The sequence below is a fragment of the Lepisma saccharinum genome, chromosome 21 (genome assembly GCF_977018435.1).
Source record: "Lepisma saccharinum chromosome 21, izLepSacc3.1, whole genome shotgun sequence".
NCBI classification, from domain to species: domain Eukaryota; kingdom Metazoa; phylum Arthropoda; class Insecta; order Zygentoma; family Lepismatidae; genus Lepisma; species Lepisma saccharinum.
Window position 1 is genome coordinate 14,614,109 of NC_139249.1, and position 20,692 is coordinate 14,634,800.

Sequence of the window (20,692 nt, forward strand, 5' to 3'; positions counted from 1 at the left end):
GGACATGGATGTTTGCGTTTGTCCGTAATGAGAGAAAACCGAGAATATAGTAAAAATTGTTATGAGTGAAAGTTAAGAAAATGTGTGAATGACGGGGGATACTACCGTGTAGGGGTATTCCTTAAGAGGAAAAAGTTGTTAGGGTGTCTGACTACCATGCGAGAGTCCCGGGTTTGATCCTCGGCGGGGGAGAGCCGGGATTTTCCCCACCTGTTCAAGCGGCTCCGGCACCCACCCAGAGTCGTATAAGTGGGTACATGGAGGAAATTGTGGCGGGTAAAGGCGGCCAGGGACGTGGTGCTGATCACATCACCCCCACTTTCGGTCGTGATCAAGAAAGTGTGGGGCTCTAACTCAACACCCCTTATACGCCTTCATGGCTTTTTACATATAGAACCGTATTCCACGTTAATGGAACAACTGCTGTATGTGTAACAAATGCTATTGTTTGGTTCGGTATCTATGGGAACCATTGCTTGTATGGATTTAAGCATTTCCCATTTGACAGAAATTTTCGTAGCTAAAGTTTTTTTTTTGTTTTTGCTTTTTTTGAACGGTTTTGGTGTCCAAAGGCTCTTAGCCATGAAGATTGAACGGCCGATCCGGTTGAAGGCTTATTACAATTTCAGACGGAAATCGGTATTTTGGAGGTCCAAGAAAGGGAATGCATTGCTGTTGGATATTAGGAACCGGCGATCCATAAGGACAGAATGGACGGAAGCGAAACCACGCAAAAATGTTCAATCCTCGATCTCAGCTGCACTGCTGCGACCGGAGAAGTTTCACGGAAGGACGAAGGGCGTGGGGCCCTTCCAAGGGCTGGCGGAAGGGCGCAATCCTTTCTTCGTGTCCTCGCCGGACAGGTTTCTTTCGGTCAGAGAAGTTCAGAGGTACAGGCGAAAGGTCGCGAGGGATACGTTCGTGAAGATGTCCCTGGGGGAAAAGTCAATGCAAGTCGACAACAGGAGAAACATTTTGAAGGACATGGCAGACGTCGAGCTTCCGGAAGGAGTAGTGGACCAGGACTTCAACTTCTTCACCTCGGTCGCCGGGAGGAAGAACAAGGATCCGGTGAAGATGGACTGCTATAGGGAGCAAATGGTGAGCGTGCTGCAGACGAGACTGGTGATTGGGTTCAAGAAGGACTCGATGTACAGAACGGCGGTAAAGTACGAAAGGGAGCTGAAGTTGCTGGAGAAAACTGAAGAGAATTTCAGAAGGAATTGGTATTCTTACAATGACTATCTCGACAGGTCAGTAATTCCTTTTTAAGCGTTCTTATTGGTTAAAAGTCGGACAGACTTTTAATCTTCTCAGTTGTTTATCATCCCTGTTGGGTGATGACGACAGTGTTTTGAGTAATGTTCTTAGCTTTTTGAGAAGATCGGCATCTTCCATCGTGTCAAGGGAAGTTTTTAGTGTATTCTTTTTGATGTGTTGTGTTTGTTCCTGTGCACTTTCAGCCTTGCTCAACGGACAGTTACACACTTTTCTTTAACTCTCAGCGAAGGATTTTGCATTGAAGAATGCAAAATGACCATAGGTGCCGGTGTACCAAAAACTTTAATTAAAATGAAATCCTGTTTTAAGTGTTCGGCATATTCTTTTCGAATGAACCGATTTTACTTTCCCAGTGTTTTAGCAAATACATTTCAGAATTTTGAGACCGAGTCTTTTCCACTGTCTGTGAGGAAGCGTTTTATGTATCCTTACCTTTTTAATGCGTTGTGTATGTCCCGTGAAGGTCCATTTACAAACTGTCACTTTTAACCTTTTTTACATCCAATTTTTTTCAGGTAAGGATTGTAGTTTCAATTTTGGCTTCAAGTCACTTAATGCACAGCTAGGATAATCGGAACTGAATCTACAGTTTAAAGTGGGATCCGAACCACTATGTGCCATCACTGTGTATCGAACCTGGGTAAGGATTTTGGATAAGGAGATATTGACCTGTAGAGGAAAAGGTCTAAATATGGGCCCCCCCTTTTTATGTTCCCATTTTCGGAGGAAAAAAAATAATATATCAAGCACCTGCCTTTAAAATGCATATCTATGAAATATGTACTTAAATGTAATAGCATGATAAAGTACAGAACGTCTTATTTTTTTAATAGCAATTTCCAAAAAAATGGTAAAATGATGTATTTCAAAATTGAGGGCTAAATATGGGCTACTAGTGGCAAAATCACAAAAAGCAATTACAATTTAAAAAACAGTCATTTATCGCTAAAACACTATAAAATTCATATTTATGAATAATCTATTGTTTTGAAAATCACGCGGAATGGGAAAAATAGGAATTAAGAAAAACATCCAAATATTTGTTGAAAATGTGATCTCAACATTAGACCTCATGCCATAGCCCATATTTAGACGCTATTTTTCTTCTTCAATTTATTTTCGCTCTCTGTGGTACATATTTCACAAACAAACCATGGCATTATAAAAGCCCACATTTGTTTTATGTACCGCTAATATCATAACCTATACAAAGCAGATGAGAATTCAGAAAACGCTGAGTTAAAACATACCTGCAAAAAGTTTTCGGAGGTCGCAATTCTATAACAGCGTCCAAGGCCGAAACTAACCACCACTTTCTCTTGCGAATTGGCGCCGCAACCTTTGTCCTTGACAGATAACCAGTTCCCATAGCCTCTGCCAGGCTGCAGCACCCGGGAGCGCTGATAACTCCAAAACCCATATTTAAACCTTCGCCCATATTTAGACCTTCTCATCTATACATTGAGGGTATACAAAATGCTCTTGTGCGTCGATATACCACACAAATTTATGGATTGACTGATTGATTTGGTTTATTTTACTTCGCTTATCTACAACTTTGGACTAATCGCAAACACGAGGATGAGTGATGATGATTAAATTGATGAAGAGACACTCACAAATAACATGCCCAGGCAGGAATCCATGTTGTCGTAGTGCAATGTGCTATCCATTCCGCCACGCAGGCCAGCCTTTTAACTTTAAGGTAAGGGTTTTTGGTAAGAGGATTTTTCCTCGTTTACTTGAGTGTGCAAAATGGCCATAGCTGTCAACTGATCATCATCATCATCAACAGGTCAGCCGCCGAAGTGCAGAGGATCTCCGACATTGCCAAGGAAGAACATCTCTACACAGTCGCCTTGACCGAACAGAAGAGCTTACTCTCGAAGGAATTCGACAAGCTGGTGTACGACGTCGGAAAGCTCTACAAGAGATTCCACGCCCTCAAGCAGCTCCAACACGGCACCTACCAACTCTTGGACACTTACCTCAACACAGACGACGCGGTGATCACCGCCCTGTCGCAGACGAGAGACGACAAGCGGCGCAACAAGAGCTTCCGAGACACGAGGGGCAGCGTGGACCATTTCTACGAGGAATTCGTGGAAGGCGAGACAAGCAGGGAGAAGATTATAAACCCCGAGGAATACGTACCCAAGCCGGTGAACATACTGCAAGCCTTAACTTTTCTTGAAATGGACATCCTGAGGCAAATCCAGTACATCACGGACAGCGACAAGTTGCTCCACGACGCGAAGAAGCTCACAGAAGATGTCACCAGGAAAGCAAAGTTAGAAATCCACTATCTGACTGACACCGTGACAAAGTTGAAAGGCAAAATAGAACAACAGTGCAAGAAAAGTGACGAACACAAGGGAAATATCGCCAGATGGTGGGGTAAGCTAGACTTGCAAGATACCCAGAAAATATTGGATGCCTGCAATGTGAAAGTGACCCAAATGTATGAATCTATAATAGGTACATATATTTTACTGCTTCTTCTTACTATATCCAGTATGATGTAGATAAAGTAAAGACTCAGAGTTTTGAGGAACATATGGTTTTTTATGTTGTATATAAAAGTTGATCAGGTGCGATTAGATGAGTTGATGATCAAACATCAGGAAATGACCATCCTGTTTAGAACCAACGTTGACTTGTTTTTAACCTCAATTACATGGTCTTTTCTCACCAGCAAATATTAATAACTTACATAATTAATATCAAACACTTCTGTGTATAAATGGCTGTAACCATTTTAATTAATTCCCATGAACATTTTTCCATCCGTGCTCTATTGCATCACTTCCATTACCTCCAAGTTTCTTCTGATGACGATAATGACAAGATACTTATGCAGTTCACTTTCTTTGTTATCATTGGCTCTCTATTTGTCATTATCCTCAAATTTTCCGAAGATCTGCTAGGAGTTTATTTTCCATTTTAGGGGTAAATTTCAGTGTTATATATACAGGGTTTCTATAAATCAGTTACACAAAAGTAACCGTTAATTGTGAAGAAAGTGTATGTGTAACAGAAATGAATGGTTTATACATCAATGATATCTTCAAGTTTATTGCCGCAAGTTGTTAGTTTCAGACGCCGCCAATGGAGGCGTGAGCGTTTGTTTATCTTACACAAGTACCGACTTGGATTGGTCGTGGTGGAACGATTCCGTGGCCACCTCGTCGACTTTTGCGGAGAAGAGGGGGAACAAACACACGTTCTGTAATGTAACCCCAGATAAAGAAATCCATGGTTCCAATCAGGCGAACGAGGTGGCCACGGAATCGTTCCACCACGACCAATCCACGTCAGTACTTGTGTAAGATAAACAAACGCTCACGCCTCCAGTGGCGGCGTCTGAAACTAACAACGTGCGACAATAAACTTGAAGATGTGCTGTATTCATTGATGTTTAAACCATTTCTGTTACACATACAGTTTCCTCAAAATTAACGGTTACTTTTGTATAACTAATTTATAGAAACCCTGTATGTTGTACATTGTAGAATTGTTTCATATATTCTCATTTTTACTAAATTAATATATAGTTCTACGCTCTCTCTTTTTCTATTTTTTCTCAGAGAGAGAGAGAGAGAGAGAGGGAGAGAGAGAGAGAGAGAGAGAGAGAGAGAGAGAGAGAGTCTTTTATTCTCTCTTTCCTCCATTCTAACTTATTTCTTCTCTCTCTTTGGGTCTCCTTGATGGCGTAGTGATAACCCCGTCTCCTTGTAATCAAGGGGTTATTGGGTTCGATACCCGGTGGAGGCACATAGTGGTTCGTATCCCACTTTGAATTGTAGGTCCAGTCCAGATTAGCCTAGATGTGCACAGCTTAAAACAAAATACAAATAAACGAACTCTCTCCCTTTTCTCTTCTCTTCCCTCGCTCTGCATCTCTCTCTTTTTCTACTTTCTCGGGGAGAGAGAGAAAGAGAGAGAGAGAAAGAGAGAGAGGGAAAGAGAACGAGATAGAGAGAGAGAGAGAGAGAGAGAGAGGGAAAGAGAACGAGATAGAGAGAGAAAGAGAGAGAGAGAGAGAGAGAGAGAGAGAGGGGGAAAGAGAACGAGATGGAGAGAGAAAAAGAGAGAGAGATTGGGGGAGAAAGACAGGGAGAGAGATAGAGAGAAAGACAGAGAGAGAGTGAGAGAGAAAGAGAGAGAGAAAGACAGAAAGAGAGAGAGAGAGAGAGAAAGAGAGAGAGAAAGAAAGAGAGCGAGAGAGCTCTTAATTCTTCTTCTCTCTCCCATCTTACAAAATATTTGAAAATTTTCACTTTCTCAAATGTAAGATCACATATTGCTAAAGGAGCTTTGAGAAAGGGGAGAGTTAGCATGGTTCAGACTGGGGGGTTGGAAACAAGTAAAATGAAGAATGAAGCAGGGGAAACGATATGCTCTTTGTGCTGGGAGGGAGTGACGGTCGAGCATCTGCTATCTGCCTGCCCCTCTACGCGTGATTTGCGAGACAAGTGGGTTAAGAACGTAACAGGCAATGGAAGTGGTAGAAGATAGAAGAGGAATCATAAGTGAGATAGTGCAACGAGTGGGAGATATTTGTGGGAAGTGAGAGAACGACGAAGAAAGGCGATAGCGGATACCGATAAGAGCGAAGAAACCACACAAAGTAGCCTTAGCTTATAATACGTGGACTGTGGAACATTTGTCAAAAGAATAACCAATGTGAATCAACATGTAGTGCGTACAGCCAACGGTTCGCACTTAGAAGTTCAAAAACACTTAGTGCGTACATGGAATTCCTTGGTGCAGAAGAATCCAGGTCCAATTGTTGGTAAAAAAGGGAATTTTTATGAAAATTTGAAGTTGTCGGACTTCTGTCTTTGTTTTACTTGCATGCCTGCGTTGGTGTTTTGTTTCAATTATATCTGATTAATCTAGATGGGGCGTAACAAGGTCAAATTTTCGGAACACGCCAGTGACATCGTCAAGTTCTTAATGACAGGCTGGCTTGATCGTTGCAGGAAAGGAATCGTTCGCAGGACAAGACTGCAGACGAATGTTCGCCCGCATCGAGAAGAGGTTCCTCGACATAGTCCAGGAGCTGGACAACGTCCCGAGGGAAGTTTTCTATGAAGTCAGGGCAGCCAAGAGGCGGGAGGACAAGAGAGAAGCGATAGGGAAGCAACTGGAGGCGGAAGAAGACAAGCGAACGTCGAGGTTCGTGGACATCGTGATCGCCACCGCCCTGCCCCCGTACAAGAGGCAAGGGAGGCCGCTGGTCACCAGCTGCCAGCCGAGGAGGGAGCCCCGAAAAGAAAAGAAGAAGGTCGACCCTGAGGAATTGAAGAGACAGGAGGAGTACAATTACTTTTTTACGTGAGAGACTGTTAATATTCTTGGAAACATGTAGTATCTTTGCCTTATAAGCACATGGATAATAGAAGTTCTTTTAACCCCGCAAGTCATTTTTAGTTTCCTTCAGGCACGTATCTAGAAATATATTTCGGGGGGGTTCCGAACCAAGTATCTGAGAAATAAAAATAATATTATTTCCAATACGTAAATGAATTAATATTGCATTCTTATTATTGCACTAATACGTAAACAGACGGTATAAGAATATAGATAACAGCACATATTCATTATCTAGCTTACGTGCAACTAAGAACGGAAAAAATTGTATAAAAACATCTACCATGAGAAGGAAAATCAATGTCAAATAGATAAGGTACTGAAAATTTTATTAATAGATCCAGTTGACGAAAAGTAAGGTTCCTGATTAATATTTTATGCATATTCACAAGTAGTATTGTACATAAATCTTTGGTACTGCCAATCTAAAATACGAGTAAATAAACATTGACAATAAAACAAATGGTAAACAATTATTATTTATTTAATATTTTTGAAAGAAACTGTCGTAGTCTGCCCTTTCTTGCCATATTTTCCAGCATTTAAAGTTATTTACTTTGTAGATGCTGAACCAAAAGGAGGAGGAGGGCGTTATAACACCCACTAACCCCTCTCTTGGGCACGCCAATGCACATACACGCCAGGCACGATCTAGAATTACAGTTCAGAGGGGATCCGAAGAAATTGAATCACCAGTAATTTGAATTTAAGGCCACTTTATATACAGAAAGGCTAATTGGGACTGGACCTACAGTTTAAAGTGGGATCCGAACCACTATGTGCATCTACTGGGTATCGAACCCGGAACCCCTTGATTACAAGGCAACGACGCTACCACTGCGCCATCGAGGAGGCCCACTATGCTCCTTGTGCCACTTTGGCTAATTTGCGAAGATGGGGAAGAGTGATGATTTGATGAAATTGATGAATGGACACTCAAAAACCGGGATTCGAACCCGGGATCCCTGGCGTCGTAGCGCGAAGTGATAACCACTCCTCCACGTGGGCCGGCGATACCAGTTTCGTATGGGCACAACACCTCTCACTTGTTTATTTCGTCATTTTTAACATTCGTACTTACGTATACTGCATTGCGAAAGATTCTTCAAGGTGGAATTATGCTTTTTCCACGAAAATAATTTCAATTTTTCACATTACGAGTAATTATTGTTGTTACTTTTTTTTTTTTGCTTACGGGCGGGCACAGCTTGACTAGCGTTGTGGATCAGCAGTGGGTATGCAGTGTTTCCAACCTTCTTAAGCGAAAAATGCCCCACAAACCATTCACGCATAGCCCCACAAACCATTCACGGTAAGGTTAGGTTCGGTTAGGCAAACATAGTTAAAATTTGGGGTCGTAGTAATATCAGGAATGTATATTTCGTTTTTACGTCTTCTTGCGAAACAACGGCGTGGTTGGAAACACTGACAGGGGGTTACATCCGGTTCACGTAGAGGAAGGAAATGAAAGCAACGGCTATTGTGCTTCGGAGAGATATTTCTCTTGAAAAATACATGAATTTCCGGTGAAATTGATTCCAACATTAAAGAAAATACCTGCACGAACTTTGAAAATGCTACAGAAACTCATCTCCGTAAGTAGTCTCTTCTGTAAAAATGAAGAAATACGTTGTGCCGATATGAAACTGTTACCGGGCCGGCTATAAAACAAACACATGTGGACAGGACACAAGTCCCATAGAGGATTATACAGGCCATGAGCCCAGACGCCAGAGCCTCGTTAGTCTGCAAAATGCAGTTCAGGGTGCACTACGTCGAAGTGAGGTTGACATTTGTGTGTGCATATACCGCCGTATAGACTCGACTACAGTCCTGCCCCTACACACAAAAAACTAAATGCATCATATGGATTAATGCATCGGAATGCATCGATTGATGCACTAAAGTGTGTCTTATGGCTTCTTCAAAGAATCAGATTCAAATTTGATGCATTTGGGTGCATTTTTGTATGTCGTGAAAGAAACACCAAAGTGCATCATTTGATTCAAGTGAGGATTTCTTTCAGTCGAGATGCACTTCAATGCATTAGTTGATGTTCCTTGATGCACCTTCCTGCATCTTTTTCGATGATGCACTTAAAAGTTTGGTCGGAGCTACACAGTTTATGTAGCTCAGACGAAACCTTTAAGTGCATAATCAAAAAAGAGATGCATTCTGGTGCATCAAAACGCATCAAGGTGTATCAAAACGCATCAACTGATGCATTGAAGTGCATCTCGACTGAAATAAATAATCACTTGAATCAAATGATGCACTTTGGTGTTTCTTTCACGACATACAAAAATGCACCCGAATGCATCAAATTTGAATCTGATTCTTTGAAGAAGCCATAAGACACACTTTAGTGTATCAATCGATGTATTCTGATGCATCAATCCATATGATGTATTTAATTCTCTGAGTGTAGCTCAGCCTCGATACGGGCCTGATACTGAGAAAGTGCATCACGAGAAGAAGAAACTGTTTCCGAAGAATTTAACCTCCCGCTTCTAGTTCAAGTCACACGCGGAAGTTTTGGCCACATTATGTGCCAAGCACAGCGTGAAAAAAAGAAGAAAAGGGAGAATCGTTCCTTAATTAAGGCGAGAGCAGCATTAAGACGTTGTTAACATATTCCTGGTATATTCATGAAGCCGAGACGAAGGGTCCGAGCGCGATCTGCTTGCATGGCCTCGTCTGGGACATGTGACGTCACGCAGTCACGACGCATCGAGCCGGGGTAAGTGGAGTGTGCAAAAGAGATCCTGTATTTAAATTGCACAGATAGAATACCATTCTTCAGTCATTGCTAAGGCTTCGTTTTGCCCAGGTTTAATGTGGTTCTGAAAGAAACGTCCTTCAGTGTTCGTGTTGTTTTTTTTATACGCTGCGATTGTGAGTAGAGGAAATAGTTGTGGACTGTCTTTGCTCTGAGACATACCTTCTGTTGTTCTTCCTGAAGCAGGTTAGTGCGATGTTTAAATGTTGAAGTGTTGTGATTTTCGTATGTGTTTTCGGTGCAGAGATACTGTCCGTTTAGCTTTGTACAGGGTCAAAGAAGTTAGTAATAAGATGTATTTTATACAGCGTAGGTTGAATTGAATCTTCTGCAAATATGCTGTATAAGAAAAACAGAGTGAGGTGAGTGTAGCCAGTGGTTGTTATTCACAAGAACAGTATAGGAACGCTGGAAAGAAAATTCTACTAATATTTGAGTTTGAGTTCTAATTTCACTTTATGCACAGGAAGATTGATTGATTGGTTTGGTGTTTTAAGTCTACTTAATGCACAGTAAGGCTAATCGAGACTGGACCTACAGTTTAAAGTGGGATCCGAAGCACATGTACCCCCACCGTGTATCAAACCCGGGACCCCTTGATTGCAAGTCCATGACGTTACCACTACGCCATCGGGGACGCTAATTCTACTAATATTTTAAGTATGCTGTTACATATGTTTTCAATGGTAGAGCATCTTTCCTTGGGCACAAGAGTCATGTATCGATATTTAGCCCATATCCGTCGAGGGGTGGCTGGTGTAGCGTAAACCACGTGTATGTTTTTTCATCTATTTCATCAACATCGTAGCGATTCACCTAAATAGGGTAGAAAAGCGATGTACACTAGCCAAAAATACAAACGTATACAACAATATTGTGTTGTAGCAATTGACATTAAGACACTATAGTTCAATGTACTGCAGAAATAGATTTCTCTATGGATATTGTAGGGGCATTCTACGAAAAGTTAATAACAAAATGAATTAATATGAAAATTATTATTGCTTTTAATTGCATTAAGGTTTAGATGTTTGTGAATGCATATAATTTGCACATTCCACCAATAAAACGTCCTAGCATCTGCAGCCTATATACTTCACAGCAGTGGCGGCGATTGGGTTCCAAAACCGGGGGGACAAGGTGCCAAAAGTAGGGACAACAAGGGCAGTATATTTCCCTTTGTAGATAAAGTTTAGTATAGTGCGGGGACAAAAGTGGCAAAAAGTGGGGGGAAATTGCCCTCCCTCGCCTCCCTAGTCGCTGCCATTGCTTCACAGACAAATGAAGTCAAAACTTTCTACATTTTTAAAGTGTCACACACGTAAAGCACTTTTGTTAATGCTTTTCATGCATTCATCGTGTGCCATCATACTCAATTTTCTTTTAAAAAAAATTGTTAGCAGACACCACAAAGTACTTCATTATTCTATTAAATCAGTTCGTTATGAATATTTCAATCCAATCTCATGTCTAGAACATTAAATGTTGTGCAAAGGAACGCTTTACCTGCGAAAAAAGCTGTCGTTTTTTTTTAAAAAAATTGTGAGGTCATATAACCTAGGTTACACGAAAATTCCCGAACGTAAAAAATGTACCGTGGGTTAACCTGTATGTTTTAACCCTGTAGTTGGTAATTCAAGCTCAGCCCTCGTTCTTCTCATTAATTTTTTTTTTGTTACGAAATGCGAAACAGGCAGGAATGGCTCAAGATAAAATTTTCAATCGGGCGAGGTGGATTTTTGACATCCCCTACTGTCAACTCCCAATAAAAACCCTGACCATATTCCATACGCTCTTTAATAAGAAAACAATACTTATTTTTATTTACTTTAATTATCACTGTTAAAGATACCTTTATTGTAGGTATGAATTTATTTAGCCGCGTTAGCTCAGTCGTTAGGGCGTCTCACTACAATGTGAGAGGCCCGGGTTCGATCCTCGGCGGGGGCTCCGGCGCCCACCCAGCGTCGTATAGAATGGGTACCTGGAGGACCAAGGCGGCCAGGGCGGGTGCTGATCACATCACCCCCAACTTCGGCCGAGATCAAGAAAGTGTTGGGCGCTAACTCCACACCCCCTATGCGCCTGCATGGCGTGGTGCAAAGCACTTTACTTTACTTTTATGAATTTATTTAATACCTGCATAATAACATCAAAATAACAGTAAGCTCTTAACTTAAATTGCTACATGATTTTTGAATTTGAATTTAAAATTTTGCACCCGACACATTATTCGGGGTCCAGCCCCTTACCATAACTGAAATAGCATAATTGCAGTGTCGTGTTACTAAAATATTCTGACTTTCGTTAAAAGCTAAGGCTGTAAGGGGCACTCAGCACACACAAGGACAAAAAAACAGGACAACACACACAGAATTATACTTGCCATAGTGCCAGTCGCCAGAGCCTCGTTCGTCTGCAAAATACAGTCCAGGGTGTACTACGTGGAAGTGAAGGTTACATGTTTTTTACAATGTTATCTTAGCTGTTCTTTTGAAATCCCTAATCCTTCATAATGCGTGCCTAACAATTGACTGCAGCCTTGATCTTGTTGAATGATGAAAACCACTTCTGTAATTCTTTCCATCTATTATATATTTTTATACATTGTTTTTGTCTTTTCTACATCTTTATATTACATTTTTACTTTCAGTAAATCAATAATTGTTCTACAACAATTTAATTATATTCCTTTAATTTGCTCTGCCATCTATGTTTCATTTCCGATACTCTGTTTCCCATATGAAATATCTTGTTTGTAACAACCCTTTTTAAAACAAATTACCATGATTATATAATCAAAATAAAGGTTTTAGCGTTATTCAAGGAGGACAACTCGGTTTGTCGCCCCCCGGGGGCGGCGCCTCGGGCTCTCGCCCGTAACTTAAATCGGGCATTTTGACTATCAATTGGAAGGGGAAAGTGCCATTTAAATTTAGTTGGGGAATTAACGACCTTCAACTTGAAATGGTCAACCAACCACTATGTACGTACATTGAAGATGTCTTAAAAGATCCTGGACAGGGAGGAGGACCGATCACTGTACATCAATGGTTCCCAAACTATGCAACGCATATCCCCAGGGGTACATGAACTACTTGAAAGGGGCACGCAGTCAGCTCGGAAGTGAAATGTCGAGGATACCCACACGACAACATTTTTCCTGCAGGTGTGTAGAGCAGACTTCATAGGTTTAGCACTCAACAGGAAAATAAGGTTGATTTTGTCACTGACACTCTTATCTTTGTTTCATATGTTTTGAAATAAAATCCTCGTTCGAAATCTCTACCCATTCCATTCTTCTTCAACTCAAAATCCCACAAACATTTGTTAAAGTGTAAAAACGTCACGAGTACGACTGGGTATATTGTTGGTAAAGTTTTTCATCCATGGTGTACCTAAAAAAAACAAGTATCGAAATATACTACTTTTGAAGCCGAATATCCGCTTGAAAGTTCCAAGTGCAAAACCAGACATTAATAAACTGTGTCAGGCTATGCAGGCACATCCTTCTCATTAGAAACTCTGAGGATTTACAATAAAAACTCCAAATTCGTGCAGTTTGTTTACAAACTTATTTTTGTTCTTTACTTGTTTCAATAACTGGAAAAACACATGAAAATTAAAGTTTTTTGTATACTTCTTAGCATACATATGTTTCACATTTTTTTTATTTTTGCAACTAAAGATTGTAAACATAGGAACACCAAATAAAATAATAAACGTAGGATTCCATTGTTTAATAATAAGGCCTATTTTCATTAGCCTATCTGAGCATAAAGTAGACTTCAAACCACCAATCAGATAATTCGCACACAATCACTTACTAAGAGTGATTCAGCCTACGATCTGATAATACCAAGATTATCGAAATGTAACTAGGTAATATACGGATAAAAGTTCCTATCATTTATGGGGAGTAAAGGGTGGATGAAACCACATGCCTATAGACTGCAGAAAGGTGAGGAATCTGGCCAAATTTGAATCCGAAACTAAGATATTAACCGTGTTGGATACTTCCCATGTTAGATGGTTCCAAACTATTATCTTCGCCTTATGGCATATCAAAATATCCAGGTGTTCTCACGATCCAATCTTAAGCAGAGGCCTCCCCGATGGCGCAGTGGTAACGTCGTCGCCTTGTAATCAAGGGGTCCCGGGTTCGATACCCAGTGGAGGCACATAGTGGTTCGGATTCCACTTTAAACTGTAGGTCAGTCCCGATTAGCCTTACTGTACATGTGGATTTTAAACACTGAATCAACCAAACAATCTTAAGCAGATTCAAAACGTAGATGGATTCTCATCCACCATTTGGCACGCTACGACGCCAGGAGTTCGAATCCCGGTCTAGACACAGGTGGTCTTTGAGAGTGTGTCTTCATCAATTTCATCACATCATCACCCACATCATCGCGATTAGTTAAAAGTGGCAGAAAAGCAAAGTAAAATAAAGCACATCAATAAATCTTTATTTGTCCCTATGGAAATATTTTCCATTCTCGAAACTTAACATGTAGGCGCCGAAAGAATTATCAACATACCTGTGACAGGAGACCGTGACACACTTACAAAGGTCCACATTAAACCGGACCTTCTCAAGTCGTTCCACTCGCTAGCTAACCGTGACACACGTCACATCGTTATTTAAATAATACATACATGCACTTTTTCAGTATTTTCCTTACAGAAAAAAAACTGGCTGTTTTGAATCGACAAAAAACACGTTTGGATAAGAATTTGATAATTTTAACCAAATTCTTTGTTAACTCCAAACAAATGTGAATGATTACTAAAGGAATTTAGTTCTGGTAGTCAATAATTTGTTTATCGCCAATTTAAACAAGAGTTTGGTTAACGTAAACTATTCTCTGGTTATTCCAAACCAACTTTTTTCTGTGCTTCATTTATTTGGCTCCACTAGTGACTGCTTCGGAAATGGACTCACAAACTTTATTTTGATTAACTGCTCCCGTGTATCTGTTTCTCGAAGTAAAAGTGAGACACGAAGGAACTCTTCTGGTGGTATTAAGGCAAGTAGTCGGTAAGCGGATTTCTAGTAAAATCACAGGTCTGTACCGGAAAAAAATAAATTTGTCTACCTGGAGACGAGAGAAGAGATGCTCTCTTCGAACGTAGTGTTAAAATAATGTCCATGGGCGTCGAGGGGTGGGATTGAATGAGTCGGTTAACCCACCTATAAATTGATATCGTTCGTTTCAAGTTATTAAAAGCTGTTATTTTTATTGTTAATAACAGAAATAAAGTTCATTTAGTTGGAATTCGAACATAATAAGCAACATTAAAACTGTATCGGATCGAAAAAAAATAATGTAAAGTATAGGAACGAAGTTATAATCATCATCTCTCATTTATTCCGAAGAATAAATGGTTCCATACATTTCAAGAACATCAAGGTCAAGCCACATAAAATTTATGAAAAAAATTACCCCTAACTTTTAAAGCCTTTTTCAACGAGGTATGCAAAAGTTAATAAAAAATATAATAACTATAAGTTTCAATACATTAATTATGAATGTAAAAATTGAAAAAAATTATGCTGAATATTCACTCATATGGTGGATCGAGTAGCAACGTCCCCCCCATTTGTTTGATTGGTTTGATTTGGTGTTTTAAGTCCACTTTATGCGCAGTAAGGCTAATCGGGACTGGACCTACAGTTTAAAGTGGAATCCGAACCACTTGTGCCTCCACCGTGTATCAAACCCGGGCCCCCATTTGTATAATAATAATAAATTTGGTATATAATTTCTTTTTTTAATAGCATATAATAGTCGATATTGTACAATAACAATTATAACATTGGTAATAACAATTATTGTTGTTATTTCTACTAATCAAGTTTCATCAATGGCCTGACCACCCCTACAAAAAATTCTGACTACGTCCATGATAATGTCCAATGTCATGATGTGGACATGCCTTAGAAATCGAATGTAAGACCGACCACTGGCTTCGTATGGCGCTTCACTGTCTAAAAATAGAAATGACACCAAAGCGACATAGACAGCAATTTCATGTATGAATTTGTGCGTGTGTGTTCGTGCATAACTTTGTACTGCAAAGAAAGCATTGCTCACAAATATTTTAGATTTTTTTCTTTCACTTTTTAAAATTTAACGCTATTTTCAAAATAGTTTTAACACATTTGAAAAAATATATGTAAAAATTCTAGAGCAGATAAAACTCTGGGTCTCATTGCATCCTTTTGTACTCACAAACAGTTTCTACTTTTTGATAACGTTATCAGAGGCAATAGATCAAGTGACGAAACTTGTACCACAATGTAATAGTTTGATTTTTTTGATAGGGAGATAATATACATAAAATAAACCTTTTTGCATTTAGTTACTAAAAATCGAGATACTTTGTGCGTCAGTCAAATTACTTGAGAGGGTACAAAGGGTACAATTTGGATTGTATATGTATCATGTACCCCTGCACTCTCTCTCATTCCTCAGTTGTTGATGCTGTAAGTCCACTATATGCACAGAAAGGCTAATCGGGACTGGACCTACAGTCTAAAGTTAGATCTGAACCAGCATTTGCCTCCATCGGGTATCGAACCCGGGACCGTTCGGGAACAAGGAGCTTCAACTACGCAACCGGGGAGATTGATTGATTGATTTAAAATTTTTGGGTGCGTCGTCACATATGGCCATTTTTAACCCTTCAATGAATACTGGAGAAAATCCTCTTATCTACAACCCTTGCCTTAACATTTAAAAAAAGGGTTTAAAGAACGTCTTGAGTAAGGTTAAAAATTGTAAAGGGATCTGCACGTGACAAACACAACACGTCAAAAATGGGGGAGATAGTGTAAAAACTAACTCAGAAACGGTGTAAAAGGCCTGCTCTTCTCAAAAAGCTAAAAACATGGACTAAAACACTGTCATCGTATCCCAGCTTAGCTGACAAATTGTTGGGAAGATTAAAACCCTGGCTGAAATAATCAGAATCGGCACATTCCGTTCAGAGGCGTCTCGTGAACGCATGCGGTGCATGCTGCGCATGCGTCAATTGTGGGAAAAAGGACGGCTTGCTCTGCGACGACATTAATGAGCATTTCTACATTCTAATTTCTTCATATAGGAGAAGTATTTATTTTACACGAGAGCGCTCAACTAAGCTTATATTACATTTCTTGGATCTGAAGTGACGCATGCGTCAATTGTGGGAAAATAATTATTACTTTCTTTCACTTCAGATCCAAGAAATGTAATATAAGCTTAGTTGAGCGCTCTCGTGTAAAATAAATACTTCTCTTATATGAAGAAATTAGAATGTAGAAATGCTCATTAATGTCGTCGCAAAGCAAGCTGTCCTTTTTCCCACAATTGACGCATGCGTTCAGGAGACGCTTCTGGTTACAGGTACAGCACAGCAGAGAATCAAACCCTTCCAGATATGACGATGTGGTAACAAAGACTCCACAGCTGTTAGCTACAAGGAATCTGACGTTGTTGCATTTTTTAAAAATTGTCTTTCTACAGATGTAGCGATTTCATGTGTCATCATGTCACTAAAACAATCAAATGGAAAATTATATTGTAAGGTTTTCTGTTCTAATTGGAACAATATTTTGTTGCTCTTCCGAACTCCCTATCGCCTATCCGTTACACACTATAGCCAGAACATGTTGATGGTTAAAACTGACAATTATGTGGAGCTAATAAAAGTTTCAAAATTATTGTTTCATTTAAATTCTGATGTACTCCTGGTGCGACGTTATATTACAAAACTGGGTGTGCTCAATATCAAGATAACTATAACTATAAAAGTGGCAATATTTAAACATAATGAACGCCATAACTGGGTAATATACCTGTTGCGTTCAATTGCTTAGAATAAATAAATAAATAATTCTGTTCTTTTCTTTTTTACTTTTCATTAGATTTTGATGATTATTTTCACATCACGACTTAATTCTATAAGTTAACAAGAAATACATATTAACCATTTTTGATACAAATATTTGAACACGATTTTCACGTGTTTAGAATATGGTCTCAGTAGTTTTGGATATGTTTAGGAATGTTGAAATAACCCACTAATCCAGGCTATACCACATTACTTATTTAATTGAAAGCACAAGCGTCCAATAAACTCGTAAAATAACGTACACAAACAATATTTTTTATCTAGCGCAGGCCCCCTTAAGCCCCCTAGGGTCGGCTCTGATTATAGCCACTTCATCAGAGAGGCCGAACCTTGATCTCGGTTTTGTTGAAGGAACTGATCCCAAGCGTATCTACATCAATTCACACCTTCCCTTGCCGTTAAGTTCGATGGTCTTTTCCTACGCCTCAGCTGAAATGAACATAAAGATGGTTGTATAATCCCAAGAAATTAATCCAGCTGGTGCAACGTAGGCTGTAAACTTCACAGCTACGCAGATGAAAGCGGAAGTTCTCAGAAGCACTCAGTCTCCTTTAAACTAAATTAGCCGTGTTTTATGGTTTGATCTTTTCGTCTGAGGCTTTCTGTGTTACCAAAACTCCGACACGCGACAGTGGCTGCGGGGCAAATGTCTTAATTAGAATTCAGAGGCAATTACAATTAACGCGATGGTATCTGTTTTATACTCCGTAAATTAGCATAAGTTCGCTAGAGTGCTATCGAAATGGTAACACTATTCAGTAGTTGCATGCTCACCCTCACAAGGTACGTATCAAGAAATACATTTCGGGGGGGGGACTCCGACCAAGTATTTCAATAATAATAATAATAATCGTTTATTTTAAGTGTTGAGCACAGTATGAAACCTAATACAGCACTAAGTCAAATACAAAAGTACAAAGTTACACGAATAAAATAGAATAACATAACATAACAAGTTAGCATATTTACACTTCAGTTTATAGTTTTCAACGAGATCTATTATAATAATTGTTTATTGTTATATAATATTGCGCAATTAACAGGGTATTGTTCTAATAATAATAATATTTATTTAAGTGATGATAACGATTAAACAACCAGGTATATCACCATGTCAAAATTGGTTATACAAAATTAAAAAGAAATACATAATTATAAAATAAAACAGTGGATTCTACAGTCTTATACATCAACATAAATTCAAATTGTAGGTTTCAACCAGATTAGCTACTAAACCTCTGGATGATAATAATTATTATAATAATAATATAATTATAATAAAATGTTTGATTAAATTAAAACAATATGTAAATCAATATTGTATTGTTATTATTATATGAATAGATAAAAATATGGTGAAATAATTGAGATATAACGGCACAAATTCATTATCTAGTTTACGTGAAGTTAAGATCGCCCAAATTTGTATCAAAATAACGTCCCTGGCAAGGAAATCAATTTCAAATATATAAAGAATTGAATATTTATTGAATAATAAAAAAAAGTTAGATTCAACTGACCAAAAGTAAAATTCCTGATTAATATTTTATGCATATTATCGTAAGTTAAATAGGAGTGTGCATAAATCTTTGGAACTGTTCTTTAAAGTCATGTGATCCCACTTCCTTGCCTTCCAATAAGTTCGGCGTAAATAAATAATCACAGATTACTTAAAAAGATACAATAATTATTGATTTTACTTCGCTTCTCTGCCACTTTTTGGCTAATTGCGAAGATGAGGATGAGCGATGATATGATGAAATTGATGAAGGAACGCTCCCAAAGAACAAACCGAGACATAATGAAACAACCATACAAACAATGTGAATAGCTTTATTTTTGCATTTCGCAATCTGAGCAGGAGAAACATTACACACATGTACGGACACTTATAAAGTTTTCTTTCGTGAAAAATAGAGATTTGCTGTCGTGGCTACTTTGTGATTTTTGCTAGGTACTTGAAGTCAAGGTTGGATAATAAATTTGGCTTTTTATATGAAAATTTGAAATTTTTGAACTTAAGTTTTGACAACATTTTTGATTCTTTTTAAACATTTAAATTAAGGTTTGACTTGTTTCAGATAATTGAATTTTAGTTTGGAGAACACTTTCGAATTCTTTGAAGATTGATTGATTTGTTGTTTGAAGTCTACTTTATGCACAGAAAGGCTAATCGGGACTGGACCTACAGTTTAAAGTGGGATCCGAACAACTATATGCCTCAACCGGGTATCGAACCCGGGACCCTTTGATTACAAGGCGACGACGCTACCATTGCACCCTCGAGGAGGCCCGAATATTTTTGAAGGGAATCATGTATTTTATACTGGACACTTGTGAAAGGAAGACCATAATTTTTAGTTACTTTATTGTGAAATGTCTCGTAGGAAAAATTATAAATAAAAATAAATGGAAACAACGGCTGATGACAGACTCAGATGTCAACTTCTCTTCCACGTAGTAAACTTATACTCTGTCCCGGCAATCTCTGGAGGAAGCGAACGAAAACAAGTCTCTGCGCAAGTGGTGACTCGAGTGGGCTCGACCAGGGAACACGTAAGAGGGAAACGGGATTGTGTGGAGGGGGAAAACTACTGCAGCTACCAGCCATTTGCAGCAGCGTGTACTGCTTCGCTCCACCACTTGCTTTCTCCCCTTTTCCGTTATGCGCGACCTTGCTCCATAGATTCCTTGGACAGAGTATAGACTACATTTTTTCAGCCTAATGAGGCTCTAGCCCCCGGATACACAGCCTGTAGTGGGGCTTGTGCTGTGTTCTCTCCACGTCCATTTGTTATCGTTCTTTCATCAACTTCGTCTTATCACCTCCCATCCTCAAATCCAAAATAAAACAAATACAAGCACTATTACTAATCAATTACTTGTAGAATTTACGAAGGGATCCTTCAGTAGTTAAAAGTATTTCAAATTCTTCATGGCTTCAGAAAAGACTCACCTTATGAGAAACTGTACTGAATATAGTTTTTCGAGATCTTGATACAATTAAATTCAATTACTTTTTTTTAAAAAAAAATGTAATTTCTGCAGTTCTTGCCAAGATGATCTTTTAAGAACACTGAAGAAGTGTATTCAAAGTCAACTACTGCTTTTTAAGTTCCTATTTTCTCCACAGATAGGCTAATCGGAACTGGAACTATATTTTAGTTTGATACGAACAAGCAGTGCGCAAATTAACGGGGGGGGGGGGGGGTTCCAGGGATATCCACCCAACAGAAAAGTTTATCCCCGGCAAAGGTGAATTATTCTTATCCCTTCTAGGGATGTTTTTACCCCCTCAAAACAAAAAGGGATCGAAAGCATGTAGTATACCATTTCTGAACTAGGTGACAAAAA

The 20,692-nt window shown here is 39.1% G+C and overlaps 3 protein-coding genes across 3 annotated transcripts in view; 2 read left to right on the forward strand and 1 right to left on the reverse strand.

Annotated features, from left to right (window-relative positions):
• FANCI (Fanconi anemia complementation group I) overlaps nt 1-20,692 on the reverse strand; it is a 188,333-nt gene that overhangs the window by 159,041 nt on the left and 8,600 nt on the right. The gene's annotated exons all lie outside the window — the stretch shown is intronic.
• LOC146004053 (uncharacterized) lies at nt 490-6,658 on the forward strand. The gene is made up of 3 exons (XM_083142664.1): nt 490-1,253; nt 3,077-3,759; nt 6,267-6,658. The coding sequence occupies exons 1-3, from the start codon at nt 583-585 to the stop codon at nt 6,623-6,625; spliced, it is 1,713 nt and encodes a 570-aa protein (XP_082998790.1). The 5' UTR covers nt 490-582; the 3' UTR covers nt 6,626-6,658.
• The window catches only part of LOC146004521 (actin, cytoplasmic type 5-like), a 35,753-nt gene continuing 24,505 nt past the window's right edge, over nt 9,445-20,692 (forward strand). Inside the window, exon 1 of the mRNA XM_083143400.1 lies at nt 9,445-9,622. The gene's annotated coding sequence lies outside the window, so the exon portion shown is untranslated. The remainder of the gene's footprint in view (nt 9,623-20,692) is intronic.